This window comes from Eleutherodactylus coqui, chromosome 2, assembly GCF_035609145.1.
Source record: "Eleutherodactylus coqui strain aEleCoq1 chromosome 2, aEleCoq1.hap1, whole genome shotgun sequence".
Taxonomy (NCBI): Eukaryota; Metazoa; Chordata; class Amphibia; order Anura; family Eleutherodactylidae; genus Eleutherodactylus; species Eleutherodactylus coqui.
The window spans coordinates 276723831-276739391 of NC_089838.1; the positions used below are offsets into that span (position 1 = coordinate 276723831).

Consider the following 15561-nt stretch of genomic DNA (forward strand, 5'->3'; position numbering starts at 1 on the left):
GAGCGCAAGTGTTAACAAAACCGGCCAGGCACATAGATCTTTGATTGGCTGCAACGCATCCCAACAATCAACAGCAACATGCAAGACTAAACTGTCCGGCAAGAGACGCGCTTTATAAAGGGAATGCTGAACTCAACCTGTATAACAAGAAATACAACCAAGACCACGGCTGCCATATTCCAACACCACGCATCGTGCTCCTGGCAGGTTAGTCTCTGCAAATGATGATTGCAGGTTTTTTTTTTATTTTCAAACACTTTTAGCTACCGTATTTTGGGCAACTTCATTCTCAGGTGCATGGACAGCTTAACCTCTTCCTGCCGCGGGACGTACAGGTATGTCAAGTAAGGGCAGACTGTGCAAAATGCTATACATGTATGGTATGTAGATGATGCAGGCTGTAACTGACAGCTGGGGTTCTGCTGCAGTGGTGGGGCTACAGATTACTCCGATCCCTGACGTTAACGTTTTACAAGATGCGAACAAAGATGATAGCAGCATGTAAGCGGCTAATAGAGGGAGAGTGTTATCTTTGTGATGTCATCAGCCCTTTGCCTTTCAATTAAGGAGGACAAATGGGTTACCATGGCAAACAGACACCAGAGAATTGGCCTACCATAACTTACTGCAGTGTATTATCTGAGCAATCATATGATTGCAGACTCGCTGCAGGAAAAAAAAAGGTGAGAAATAAAAACAGTAAAAAAAAAATACATTTTTGTGCACTTTATTTGCAAAAAAAAAATGTAAAGAATGCATGTTTGGTATTGCCACATTTGTAACAATCCACAGAATAAATTGAACACACTTTTTATTTTGCATGGCAAACGCTATTTCTTAAAACAAAAAAGCCAAAATACATTTTTTTACCATTTTGCTTCTTGAACACCACAATAAGGGCGGATACCCACGAGCGTACGTGCAAAAACGCCCACATATCTGCGCATTTTACTGTATTTTTCGCACTGACCAGGACCGTTCGCACAGGGGCAGGACACGGACATGCCCCAAATTAAAAGGCTATTTAGCCTAATTAGTTCCCGATGTGTTGCAGCGTATTGCGCAGGTCCAGGATGCGTATTTGCCCCCATAAACTCTTGTGGGGTCTTTGGTGTGCAAATGCGCGCAAAAATAGAGCATGCTACGTTTTTTTTTGTTTTTTTGTGAGCGCAAAATGTATGCGCAAAAGCGAAAATGAACTTATTGAAAACAATGGATTCTATTTTCTGTGCATTGCGCGATCAAAACAGTGGGGGTTACATTCAGGTGAGATTTGTTCATCTCACAATGCACAAATCTCACACAATTTTCTCGGCCGTGTGAAAGCGACCTAAGAAGCGATGAGCGAGTATACTCACTAAGGCACATTACTCGAGCGAGTAGTGCCTTAGCCGAGTATCTCCCCGCTTGTCTCTAAAGATTCGGGGGCCGGCGGGGATCGGGGAGGAACGGAGGGGAGATCTCTCTCTCCCCGCTGCAACTCACCTGTCACCCGCGCCAGCCCCCGAATCTTTAGAGACCAGCGGGGAGATACTCGGCTAAGGCACTACTCGCTCGAGTAATGTGCCTTAGCGAGTATACTCGCTCATCTCTTCTTAGGTCGCTTTCACACGGCCGAGAAAATCGTGTGAGATTTGTGCATTACGAGACGAACAAATCTCACCTGAATGTAACCCCCATTGTTTTGAGCGGGGTTGTACACATGAGCGATATTCTTCTGGATTGGCGGCACGTCCTACATTTTCTCGCAAAAACCTCGTTGCTGCTTGCAATTTTCTTGTGCGTTTTTGCCGTTATTTTCTCGCGAGAAAGACCATAGGAGTTTTTTATTTTAAAAACGCATCACATTGCATGAAAATCGCACGTTTGTGCTTGGCGATGCGATAAAACGAAGATGCCATAGGTAAACTTGGGCAATAAAAAAAAAATAAAAATCGCAAAGCCATAGGACACGTCATAATTTTTTTTCTCTCACAACATCGCATGAGTGAAAACATCTCAAATGTGAAGGAAACCATTGAAAAGCGCGGGTTTCATAACTGCGTTTGCGTGCACTCTCGTATTGCATGATTGTATGTGAGTGCAATGTATTTGCAAGAAAAACACATTGCGCTAGTGTTGTTTTGCGCACGTGAAAATCGTATGTTGTTTCAACAGGAAAAAAAAAATCGTACCTACAAGCGAGTACGATTCACTTTTTCTTTGATTTGCCCAAATGGGACAGCGGAAAGCGGTTTTGTTTTTTTCTTAGGCCTCTTTCACACGGGCAAAAGCGATATCACCGTGAGAAAAACACAGCGCTATCACGTGTTCTGTGTGAGGTCGCAATTTCGAGACTTTGTAGTGCTCTTTTTCTGGGATTTTTAGGGGGGGGGGGGGGCTTCAAATGTAAGCCCTACAGCGAATATAAGCCCTAGCTGCATTGAAAAAAACCCAACACTTTAACTAATAGGCGCTGTCCGCTCCGCTGCTCTTGCACACTTAGTTTTCCCTTAGCGCTTCCTGGTGAGGGGTTCAAAAACCCCACCTCCAACAAACGTTGGCTCCGATTGGCTAAATCGTGGCGCTCAAGAACCAATCACTGCAGCGTTCGATGAACCAATCACAGCCATCGCATTGAATGGCTGTGATTGGCTGAGCCACAGCACTCGAGAACCAATCGGAGCCAGTGCTTCCTGGAGGTGGAGGTTTTGAACCTCTGCCCAGGTAGCGTTTGCTGAAGACTACAAGCAAGTGTGCCGGAGCTGCGGAGGAGCGGATAGCGCCTCTTAGGTGAAGTATTGTCAAAGTTGCACCACACGAAATCCGCGTTTTCATGTGAAGCGATGTAACACACAGGAAGGCTTCATACATGGGCTACAAAACATTGTAAATCTCGGCTGGATGGAGCGAGGCACGATGTTCTTTTCCCGCAATGTAAAGGAACCCATTGAAAGCATGGGCATCACATACATGCGATTTGTAGCAGTCGCAAGAAAATGGTGCGATTGTGTCACAGCGTGTGACAGCGGCCTTAGACGGAATTCATGCAGAACATTTCCCAGTGGACATCCTCCTAACCCTGGAGATACGGGGATTTTGCCCAATGAGGAGGTCTAAATCCATGTGCAGGTCCGTGAAATCCACGGCTCGGCTGCGGGCTCCTGCCGCGGTCTGTCCGCCGTCCGCACGTAGTTTTAGGGCGCTCTCACACTGCGCTGATTTGTTGCAGATTTTATCATTTGATAGACTGAAATCTGCATCAGTATGTCACACATCTGCGGTGTAAACACGCGGCCGGGCCGCATTCACGGGAGCGTATTTGTGTTCGCAATGAGGACATATTTTTTGCAGAACGAAGCTGCTTTTTTGCGCGTGCATCGGTGTATGTTACTGCACTTCTCCCGCCCGCAAGGCGTGTTCATTTGCGCAATACAAAGATGCACTGATGGACGCGGCTAATGAGTTCTGTATGGGGTTTTTCCTGCGCAGTTCCGCAGTGTTTCACGAGTCATCTTGTGTATTGCGCCCATTGACGTCTAGGACCCTTCGAGGAAGAAAGAAAAACACACACAAAAATAGAACGTTCTTCTCCGTGACCGAAATGCGCGCAAAATACCGGAATGTGAACAAACCCAATGAAATCAATGAGTTCTGCTCTATTCCCTGTGAAGCCGGCCATAGTGCAAGGAATGGGGCAAATCCTCAACTTTTCCTCCCACAATCCATGGCAAATGGCATTTTCCCCCACCATGACGTACTGCAGTGCATTATAAAGTCAGACAAGCTGCAGCTCCGCCATGTCCGATCCTATTCTCATAGTTTATTAGTGGGACTGACGTTCATTAGTGTCCTCATACATAAAGTGTTCGCACAACAACCCCCAGCATGCCAGCCGGCAGTGCGAGGGGTGACGTTGCACACCAGCTCACGCCATGTTGGTACTAGCGCGCTGTGTCACGTGACTGTACGCAGGCAGCGTGCAGGGCAGCTCTATGCTGCATCCTTCCGGGGGCCTGCCTGAGCCACAACAAAGATGGCGGCGCCCATAGGCAGGTGGTTGTGCTGCGCAGCACATCTAGGAGGGCGGTAGGTGATGTTGTAGTAACGGACATGTTGTTGAAGAGCCGATATGTCGCGATAGTTTTGTAAGACCGAGTTGTTCTGGGCCCTGTGAGGAGCGGCTTCCTAGTTGCCCTTTGACAATATGCCCCCGTGACACCACAAGGTTGGCACTCAGCTCTCCCTGGCTCCTGCATGGCACATCTCCCTGGTTACACAGAGGACCATCGCTGGGGATAATCTGCTGTATTACCCGCATGGGCACTTTTTAATGTTCAAAATAGGTGATTCTAATAACTTTTGCAGTAGGTTTTATCAGGCTGTTCTGTGCTGCTATATACAGATGGGGCTGAGAAATCGTTCGCCCTACATAGCAGAAGGGGGCGCTCCGGCTGTGCCTGCACTCTTCTCTTTTGTATGTCATTTTTTTTTCAGTTGCCCTGTGCCCCCCAACCTGCTGTGCCCCCCACCACCCCTGGGTGCAAGTTGCATCACACAGCTGCACGCTGCCATCTACTTGCATGTCTTTTGTCTCGTCTGTCATATGAACAGGAATAGGACATGAGCTTTTTGAATAAACGTCTGTGTGCACAGCATCACTAGCCTGTAATGGGGCATGTGCTGTCTGGTGCCAGGGCCCCAAATGTACTATTGTGCAGGGGGGGCCTAAGTCCGTACATTGCTCACTGGTCACAGCTGTAGATTCACAACGCTCAGCTGTACATTTCTGTTTTTTTTCATTGTAGCAATTGGTGGGATTATTGGCACCAAGGGTTCTGGTGCAATAGGTCTCCACCAGCAGAACGGCTGGAGACATGGGTTGGCTGCTCTTTCATGCCCACAACTGGTGATTGGCTGGCTGCCCAACACATTGAGGAGTGTCTTCGTCAATCTGCAGCCCGCTGCACCCTGCCATGAGGACCAGTTTTTGGAAGCAGGCCCATGCCCCTTGTTGGGCAGATCCTCCAGCTCTGCCGTGCCAACACCGGTGTGCCTTCTGCGCCCAACACAAACGCATACAACTTCCATCATGGAGCAGTACAATGTAGCCCAGCATTCCGGCTGTAGAGGATGCTTTTATGGTATTTCCTGGCCGGATGGCTGCTGCAGCTTAGGAGCGGGAAGGTTCAGCAAGTGGATTGCGTTGCCGAGCGCTACTGCTGCTGGTTGCCGGACAGGGCCTACGCCACTCACACTGCAGCTGCTCAAAGTCCTCAGAGTCCAAATAGTAGCAGCGGTTCCGGCAGTCCTGCTGCTACTCAGACATCTCCTCCAGCTACGGGACACTCACGCCAACCCGGCCACATCGCAGGGAAGCTCCGGAACCTCTGTGCCCTCACTACTACCGGACTGGGACGGCAGCCAATCCAAAGCTTTGAGGCGTTAACCAGTTGGTCTCTTTATTGCACCAGTACCGACACCAAGACCCCAATGAAGAAAACATCTGACATTAAGCTGTGACATTTCAGAAGTTTTCTGAAAGTTTAGCTACACTTTGAGGGGTGTTCCTGTTGGAGACATTTATGGCTTATGAACAGTAACTGCCATAAATGTGTGATATGTGAGGACTCCACGTCTGGGTGCTACATATTAGGAGGATGGGGATCCTCTGCTCTCCTCTTCAGGACTTCAGGGAGATGGATGCACAAAAGTGTGGCTATTTATATTGCAGTTTAAGGGCTTATTCAGTCGTTCATATATCGGCCGGGTTTTCACGCCAGGCCGATATACATTGTCCCTCTCTGCAGGGAAAGGAGGCGGGCCGGGAGCAGTGCACTATGATCCCGCCACCTCTCCGAACCTCACCAGTATTTGCAATGGGAGGGGGTGGAACTTAGCTCCGCCCCTGCCCCTCCTATTGCAAACAGTGGTGAGGGGGGGCGGGAGCTCAGTGCACTGCTCCCGGCCCGCCTTCTCCCCCTGCAGAGAGGGACAATGTATATCGGCCTGGCGTGAAAACCCGGCCCATATACGGACGTGTGAATAAGCCCCAAAGGGGTTGTCTGATATTTTCTTTAATTGTCCGAACGTAGGGAATGGTTGAAATAATAAGAGAACTATTAGTTGTTAAATTCCCCGTGGTTCTGGTGCTCCACGCTGGATGTCATGTAGATAAGTGACCGCTGCAGCCAATCGCTGTCTTTAACAGACTCTTACTATACATCACTGGGGCCAATGATTGGCTGCAGCAGTCACATGTTCTTGCCAAATTAAAAAAAAAAATCTTTTAACACAAGAGAGGACAGAATGTGGTTGCGTGAGGATCTGGATAGGTTGGGGGCAGAAAAGTGGGAAATGAGGTTTAACACTGATAAATGTAAGGTTCTGCACATGGGCAGAGGAAATACATATCACCATTACACACTAAATGGGAAACCACTGGGAAACACTGACATGGAAAAGGACTTGGGCATTTTAGTTATCTGTAAGCCTAACTGGAACAACCAGTGTCAGGCAGCTGCTGCCAAGGCAAATAGGATCATGGGGTTCATTAAAAGAGGTCTAGGGGCAGATGATGGGAACATTGTTCTTCCTCCTTACAAGTTACTGGTCAGATCACACATGGAATATTGTGGACAGTTTTGGACACAAGAAGGACATATCCGAGTTTGAGCGGGTACAAAGGCAGGCAACTAAAGTAATAAATGGAATGGGCGGACTACAATACCCACAGAGGTTATCAAAATTGGGATTATTCAGTTGAGAAAAAAGACATCTGAGAGACGACATATTAACTGGGTAGAAATATATTGGGGGACAATACAAGGATCTCTCCCATGATCTCTTTATACCCAGGACTGTGACTAACAAGGGGGCGTCCTCTACATCTAGAGGAAAGAAGGTTTCTACACCGACACAGAGGGGGTTCTTTACTGTAAGAGCAGTGAGACTGTGGAACACTCTGCCCTAGGACGTAGTGATGGCAAATTCAATAAGAGTACAAGAGGGACGTGGATGCCTTTCTTGACCGATACAATACTATATGTTGTAATCACTAATTACATTAGATGGTCGGTGATCCCTGAATTTTCAGATTGCAGTCGGGAAGGAATTTTTTCCTTTAATTGGAGAGAATCGGCTTCTGCCTCACTGGGGTTTTTTTTTTTTTTGCTTCCTCTGCATCAACATTGGGGAAGGGGGGGGGGGGGTGGATAGGCTGAACTGGATGGACATATGTCTTTTTTCAGCCTTACATACTGTTACTACCCCAGACAACCCTTTCAAGGGACGGACTTGCCGCAGAAATTTCGCGCAGAATTTCTGTGCAGAAAACCTGCCTGCGGCTCCTAATCGAGGGATTAGCTAGCCATGTGAACGACGGGGCAGCCAATCCGTCGTGGCAAATTGGGCAGAACCGACGATGCGGCGCGGAATTGACAGCCGCGGCATGTCAATTCTTCTTTAATTTCTGTTGCGGCCTCACTGCTCTCTATGGGGAGAGAAAGACGCAACGGAAAGCTGGCGGCCGAACTGCTCCAAAACCCACGGAGAAATACCACGGTTTTGAAGCTGTAGCTTTCCTGCGGAAATCTTGTGGCTTTTCGTTGTGTGGGCAAGCCACAGGATTTCTGTCCCGTGGGAACCCAGCCTAAAGATGCGATCACCCGACGATATGGAATGATGCATAAACGTTCCTGCTGTGGATGTGCGTGGAGTGTGTACTTACATTGCAGTGCATATTATCAGCTGCTCATTTAGAATGGCTGGCCCTTTAAATGACTGCATTATAACCCATTGTCCTTTATATCTCTATCTCCTGTTTTGTTTCTATACTCTGAAAGTTGCATGCTTTAAAACTTGTTTTTCTTCTAATATTTCAGGTTTTATCGTCATACGAAGACGTCATTTTATTCCACAGCTGCTCAGACACTTTATCCATTTGCTGCAAGGAATCCTCAGCGGTCCCTCAAAGTTCTTCAGAATCCAGGTATTTTATACATGTCTGATATGTTTTATGCGTTCTCAGATAATTAGACCTGAACCACATGATTGCTTCTGCTCAATATCAGATGCTGGGACTCGGGACTCTATAAGGCTCTGTCCAGTTACATTAGAAGGCCTGCATTAGCGGTAAATGTCCTCCTGACGTATACCGCTGATGGCAGGCTGCAACATAGCCCACTATATACAGTGGCATACATCACTAATAAGCTCGAAATGTAAAGAAGTGCGCAATATACATTTTTAACTGTTTGCCTTTTATATAGAATAGCGTCGTCTACCACATGTCCCCCTGATGTATAAATACATGAACACACTGCTAACAGCAGGAGGTTTGTCATAATAACACTGGTCAACAGATACAATCTTTCCGACTTTAAAATGGGTATTTCTTAATCATTTCATCATGGAAGAAACGAAAATGACATTGAAAACTTTCAGTTAGCTCTCGGCTCTGAGATGTAGCCCGTTTAAGTTAAATATATGTCCCTTTATTCAGATCCACAAGGTTAGAGGAGTGAAATCATTAACTAAACAAAAGTGTATATATAGTAAAATACTAAAATAACAAAAATGTAAACCAGATACCGTAAGGCTGAAATTGATATGCATATATTACAATACAAAAATGCAATTAAGTGTTCTCCAATTATCTACACTTAAAACTCGGACTCATGAAGAAGTTTGTAAGCGGGATGAACCAGGTAGAGAATAGAGGTAAGCGAACGTACTCGGTAAAGCACTACTCGTCCGAGTAATGTGCTTTATCCGAGTATCTCCCCGCTCGTCCTGAAAGATTCAGGGAGCGCCGCGGAGCGGGGAGCTGCAGGGGAGAGCGGGGAGGAACGGAGGGGAGATCTCTCTCCCGCCCGCTATCCCCTGCTCCCCGCCGCAACTCACCTGTCAGCAGCGGCGCTCCCCGAATCTTTCAGGACGAGCGGGGAGGTACTCAGATAAAGCACATTACTCGGACGAGTAGTGCTTTACCGAGTACGTTCGCTCATCTCTAGTAGAGAAGCTTTTCAGCACCTTAGAAGACAATCTCCACAGCTCAGTGATGCTAAAGGTAAAGAAGGCATCTTCCTTGGCCCGCAGATTCTTCATTATCTTTAAGATAAAAACTTTGAGCAAGTCCTTCAGGATCACGAGGAAGCATGGGAGGTAAAGATGTTGTGCATGGCTTCCTGGGAAACCGAAGACTTGACAACTACGTTGAGATTGTGAATAAACATCTAGTAAAGTACCATCGATTAGGTTACAACACGTCACTCAGAATCCATCTCTACATTCTCACCTGGACTTCTTCCCTGACAACTGCGGTGCCGTGAGTGACGAACATGAAGAGCGAGTCCATCAGGATATATCGAGGATGGAACAAAGGAATCAGGGAAAATGGAAGCTTCTCTGCTGGCGGACTGCGGTTGGACAGTGACAAGAAACGCCCCAGAAGAGAAGTACAAGCGACTAGCAAAGAGAATCCGTTCACGTGATTAAGCCCTTTTATTTGGAGTTGATGTATGTATAAAATCAGAGTCAGACCCACTAAACACAATATATAATGTCACATTCATTCTCCTCAACCCAAAATTAGTTATTTTGAGAAAAGAAAGAACTTCAAAGGGTATTTTTACTATTTTGATTTGAAATTAGTATATCTTATAAACCAGAGCTAATAAAATCCAATAATGTTATATCCGTGTGTCTCGACGCAAAATTAGGGTAGTTTAACTATTTTGCGAAAGGAAAAAATTTCAGTGTATTTTTGTTGTCCGGTATAATTAGCAGGGTTAAAAAATATCGCAGATCCCTCTGAACTCTGACTACTACAGCTGCAATATCCTCAAATGCGCCCGTCCAGCAGTACTGCGTGCCGCTGTTTGTATAGATGCAATCTCATGTTTACAGCTGCTCTTTTTCTTCCTGTAGCACGATGTATGTTCATCCAGACACAGGAAACCCCAAATCCCAACAGCATCAAGTTCATCCCAGGAAGAGCAGTTTTGGAAGCCCGGACCATGGATTTCCCGAACCGTGCTGCTGCGTTCTGCTCCCCTTTAGCCAGGTATTGGACACCAGGGAGAGCGCAGCTCGTGATCTCCATTCTGCATGTGGTGGCGCACATGTGTGCATCTCTCAAGTCAGTGAAGGTTAAGGAAACAGACAAATGTTTCCCATCCCCACTAAGCTCATTACAAAAGCCCACTGTGGATTACTGGGGCGCCCCATTCTCCTTATAGGTTAGTGGGCCTCTGGGACCAATCTATTAGATATTGACATTTGAGCTGGTGGATTAGGTGGGGATATGCTTTTCTTAGTTTACTGCTTTCTTCTGCAGTTGCACAGGACCTAAAGACGAGGCTACATCTAAGTGGGAATCCCCGTGTCATGCCCCGTCCTCCCTAGACTTAACTGTGCATCCGGTTTTCTTGTAGTGTTTCTTTAAAGGAAGTCACCATTCGTTATGAGCAAGTTGTTTTTAGGTCCATTGTGCTGTGCGGATATCTTACTATGTTTTTGTAGCGGTAGGAAGTCCATTTTTCTGATGCAGAGCTCCAAATTCGCTACATAGATATAGACCGAACACTTAACATGCCTGCAGCCCCCACTAGAGGAAGGATAGGGGGCTTACTGTCATGTTTAGTTGAATGTATGATGAATGGGTTCCTCCTCAGGATACTCAGGATACTCCACTGTGTTGGCCTTCAGGACGCTGCGCTCTCCTGGTGTTCCTCCTACCTCTCTGAACCCATGTGCACCATTTGTCACACCTGCTTCTTCTTCCTTTTGCTGTTGTGATTCCTCGGTCATAGGCCCCCTCCTTTTTTCCATCTACACAGCCTCCTGTTAGACATACTATCAGTATACTTGGCTTTCAGTACATCTATAGTCTGATGACACCCAACTATATACTTCTTCCTGTGACATCATGCCCAGACATGGTCTGTCTGTTGTCCCTAATGCCTTGTCCTTTTTTTACCTAATATTAAAGGGGTTGTCCCGCGCCGAAACGGGGTTTTTTTTTTTTTCAACCCCTCCCCCCCCCCCCCCTTCCCCGTTCGGCGCGAGACAACCCCGATGCAGGGACGTAAAAAAAAAACCGCTCAGCGCTTACCTTAATCCCCGCGCTCCGGTGACTTCTATACTTACCGGTGAAGATGGCCGCCGGGATCCTCTTCCTCCGTGGACCGCAGCTCTTCTGTGCGGTCCATTGCCGATTCCAGCCTCCTGATTGGCTGGAATCGGCATGTGACGGGGCGGAGCTACACGGAGGCGGCATTCTGCACGAGCGGCTCCATTGAAGACAGGAGAAGACCCGGACTGCGCAAGCGCGGCTAATTTGGCCATCGGAGGCCGAAAATTAGTCGGCACCATGGAGACGAGGACGCCAGCAACGGAGCAGGTAAGTATAAAACTTTTGATAACTTCTGTATGGCTCATAATTAATGCACAATGTACATTACAAAGTGCATTAATATGGCCATACAGAAGTGTATAGACCCACTTGCTGCCGCGGGACAACCCCTTTAAGTCTTTCAAACACCGAACTTCTTGTGTTTCTGCCGGTACTTCTATAACTCCTACACAGCGCGCCTGCTGTCTTAGGGCTCCTATCCATGGGGGGTTTTTCACCACGTGTTATGCATGCGTTGCAAGGCCGCGTAATATGCGGTGAATGGAGCCAATGGACTTTCATTGATCCATGCACATGTGTATAGACGCCGTATGTTGAAACACAAGAAAAATAGGTCGCATCGTGCTCTATTTTTCTGTGTACCATGCCCTATGCATGTGTATAGGCAGTGTATGGAATCCTGTCCTTATGCAATACATTGCTTATGGGCAGCAATCTCATACACATCGCTGCTGTAAAACAGAGCGGGCAATTGAAAAAAAACAAACTGTGTGTGTCTTTGTGTGATACGCATGTTGATGAAGTAGTGGAAACAGCAGATCAAGGTGCAAAGCAATGAAGTTTCTTTATTTCTTTCCTCCCAGACAGAAAAACACGATGTTTCGACTACAAGAGTCTTTGTCAAGTATGGACAACAAGTGAACAACATACAAATATATAGTGTGTCTAGTATCACATTAACCAATCACAGTAGATCACATGATAAAATTCACCTGCATTCATTGATGTCATTATGGCACACACATGCTGCGGAGTTTGTAGCTATGGTGGAGCGTTGTAGCAACCTTTCACTTCCTCTTGTGGCTATGTCGCCATGGAGACATGTTATGCAAGGCTCCTACTGGCTGGAATCTGTATGGGTCTCCTCCCGTCCACCGTGACATCATCACATCACGTCTGTATAGCGTGGTCACATGACTGAAGCGTGCAGCATCATTGGGCACATATCCTGTTCACGCCCTGCTCCATAGAGCTACTACTAGACATAAATGTCAGTGTTTCTTAGTAATCACCATGACGCAATCAAGCCGCGCCAGTGAGACGTGGTCACGTGTCCGAGATGAGCCACATCATCGGGCGCGTCATAGACGCGCAGCCAAGTCTCACTATGTGATCCTACATAGATAAATCAACATCTATAGTGGACACAAAGACAAGTATATGAGGAATTGCTGCGTGCATAACGCACAAAAAGGAATACCGCATATCTGTACATCAGAATATATTATATAATTGCAATGTCATAGCCGCATGTGTAGGCTCCTCCCCAAGGGGTGTGGCCTCCACGTGAAAAATACCATAGCATATTCTTTAACTTTTAACGCACAGAAAAGAGTACCGCATATCTATGCATCAGAATATATTGTATAGTTGCAGTGTCATAGCCGCACGTGTGGGCTCCTCCCCAAGGGGTGTGGCCTCCGTGTGAAAAATACCATTGCATATTCTTTAACTTTTAAATATCAATATCCAGAAAAAAGAATAGATATTTGGAGGGCATCATGAATTGGCATGAGATAATCAGGTAAAAAATCAGATATAGCATATCATGCATATATAATCATGTTAATAGGCCAGTAATGATGCTCATAATACACATAGATGTCAAAGTGGCTCATCATGCATTCATCAATATTCACATGATGCTATAACCTCCATACAAGACTGCCACCAGTAATCGCATATAAATAATACACAAAAATTGGCTATTTGCTCGCATAACACTCCGATGCAGTATAGATTTCTTTAGTGCCATAACGACATCATAAATGCACTGTGAAGACATAAAAATACAAATAAGGGAGTGAATTAAAATCCATATAAATGGCATAACCAATGCAGAGAAAGCAGAATAACTACAGAACATATGGGTATCGTATTCGTGATTTAGACCCTTTGGGGTCATTGTATCAAGTGTGAAAATCCAATATAATTCTTTCTTTAATAACATTCATGTTCTATTACCACCCTTAGATGTTTCGGGTACAGAGTCAATGATGCGGAATTTTAATTGGCATACCGAGTGTCCACTGTCATAAAAATGGCGTGGTACTGGCTGATCTAATTTTTTGGTGCGTATCGCGCTCTTGTGGCTCGAAATTCTACTCCTCACCTCCTGTGTTGTTTGGCCGACATATTGTAGGCCACACGGGCAGGTGAGTAAGTAGATGACATATGTCGATGAACATGTGTGACGTCCCTTGATATGAAAACTTTTCCCGCACTGTGAATGAAAAAATTGACTACCCTTGATCATGTTTGAGCAACTGGAACAACCCAAACATGGATAACTGCCTGTCCCGACCGATAAAAAGGTTCTAGATGTCCGAGAGATAGTTTTTTCATAAGTTGACCGTACCAATTTGTCGCGCAGACTAGTGCAGCGTTTATACGACATGATTGGCCGTTCACGGAATGTATTCGCCTGCGAAGCTAGCTGCAATAATGGCCAATGTTTACGTAGAATGGAAGATACCTGTCTACTTATGGTGGTAAAAGTAGAAACAAAAGGAATGCGTTCATTTTTATTAGTTCTACCCTTAGAGATTAATAGTTCATCCTGCGTGAGTACACTTGCTCGTTCCATTTTCTCAGTCACTAGCTTTGTGGGATATCCACGATCAAGAAATTTTTTACGCATCTCTGTTAGGCGTGTCTCCACATATGCATCATTGGTGACTCGCCTAACCCGTAGAAATTGACTCCACGGAAGCGAGTCAATTGTGGTTTTAGGATGGAAACTTGTGTACTCAAGAAGATTATTCCGGTCAGTTGGTTTGACATAGAGATCAGTGGAGAAGCCAGTACTGGTTTTAATAATTGTTACATCCAAGAATTCTATGCTGCTGTTAGAATATTTAAGAGAAATGAAGAAACGTCATTGCTTTGCACCTTGATCTGCTGTTTTCACTACTTCATCAACATTTGTACTAAAGAGCGGCTGGGCTTGGATCCCAAACCCAGTGGGCGTGCAGGATACCTGTTCAAACCATATGGTACTTATATTGTGCTGCTGACAACTTTTTTGCCTTTGTGTGATACGCAGGCATGTGCAGAGCACTCACAGCCATACGCGGTCTCTGCCGACAGAGCCGGTGTTTACAAACATCGCTAAAACATTGTGGGGAGAACCGCAGCGTCTTACCGATATGGCCTTGGACATGAAGGTTGGGTTCACACGGGGCGGATTTGCCACGGAAATTCCGTCCGGAATTTCACCACGGCAAATCCGCCTGCGGCCGCTAATCCCGGGATTAGCCAGCCATGTGGACGAGCTTTCTCAGAAATCTCTTCCACATGGGACGGCAAATCTGCCGCGGCAAAACCGGCAGAAGCTGGCACTGTGGCGTGGATTAGCCGGCCGCAGCATGTTCATTTTTTTTACTACTTCTGCTGCGGCCGCGCTCTCCTCTATGGGAGCGCCGGCCGCAGCGAAAGAGCAAGTGCCGCGGGTTTTGAAGCAGCGCTTCTCCCGGCGGAAATCTTGCAGTTTTTCGCTGCGGCCAAACCGCGAGATTTCCGCCGGGAATCCGCCCCGTGTGAACCCGGCCAAAGACTTAGGGTCATATATGATCTTTCCTTCACTCCCTATATCCAATCACTTGCTCTCTCATGTCACCTGCACCTGAAAAACCTCTCCAGATCCTCCTGTTGTCCTGATTCGTTCTCACTATTGTAACTCGCTACTGATCCGTCTTCCCCTCACTAAACTCTGGTTCATATTTATGTCCAACTGCTACACTCATGCCTCGTTACACTGGTTCCCCATCTACTATAGGTACTGTGTAAACTCATTACTCTTGTCCATGAAGCTCTCCACAGTGCTGCACTGCCCTATATCTCCTCGTCATTTTCTACCACCCTACCCGCTCTATTGGATTTACCAATGATCTTAGACTAACCTCCACCATAACCTCCCACATCGGGCTACAATACTCTTCCTGAGCCACTGCAGATCTCTATGTGCTACCCCAGACAATACTGTTAATCACCAATATCCATAGTTTTAAGCATGCGCTAAAACCACTTCTCCTCCTCCGTAGGAAGGCCTACTACATTCCCTAATCTAACTTTATTCCTCTTCTACATTCTTGCATAGGACCTTATTCCTTCATCCGGCAGTATCCCCCCACCCTGTGCATTTGAAGGCGCTTCGTATGTTCTTT

The 15561-nt window shown here is 46.4% G+C and overlaps 1 protein-coding gene across 2 annotated transcripts in view; it reads left to right on the top strand.

Moving 5' to 3' along the window:
• The first annotated feature begins 263 nt into the window (after positions 1 to 263).
• The window catches only part of NFU1 (NFU1 iron-sulfur cluster scaffold), a 30484-nt gene continuing 15186 nt past the window's right edge, over positions 264 to 15561 (top strand). Inside the window, exons 1-3 of one of the 2 annotated variants that reach the window (XM_066593051.1) lie at positions 264 to 335; positions 7863 to 7969; positions 9910 to 10045. In XM_066593051.1, coding sequence (XP_066449148.1) covers positions 298 to 335; positions 7863 to 7969; positions 9910 to 10045 — 281 coding nt within the window. In that variant the 5' untranslated portion in view covers positions 264 to 297. Of the gene's footprint in view, positions 336 to 3972; positions 4069 to 7862; positions 7970 to 9909; positions 10046 to 15561 lie in introns of those variants that run through there. The other variant, XM_066593050.1, reaches the window with a different exon arrangement.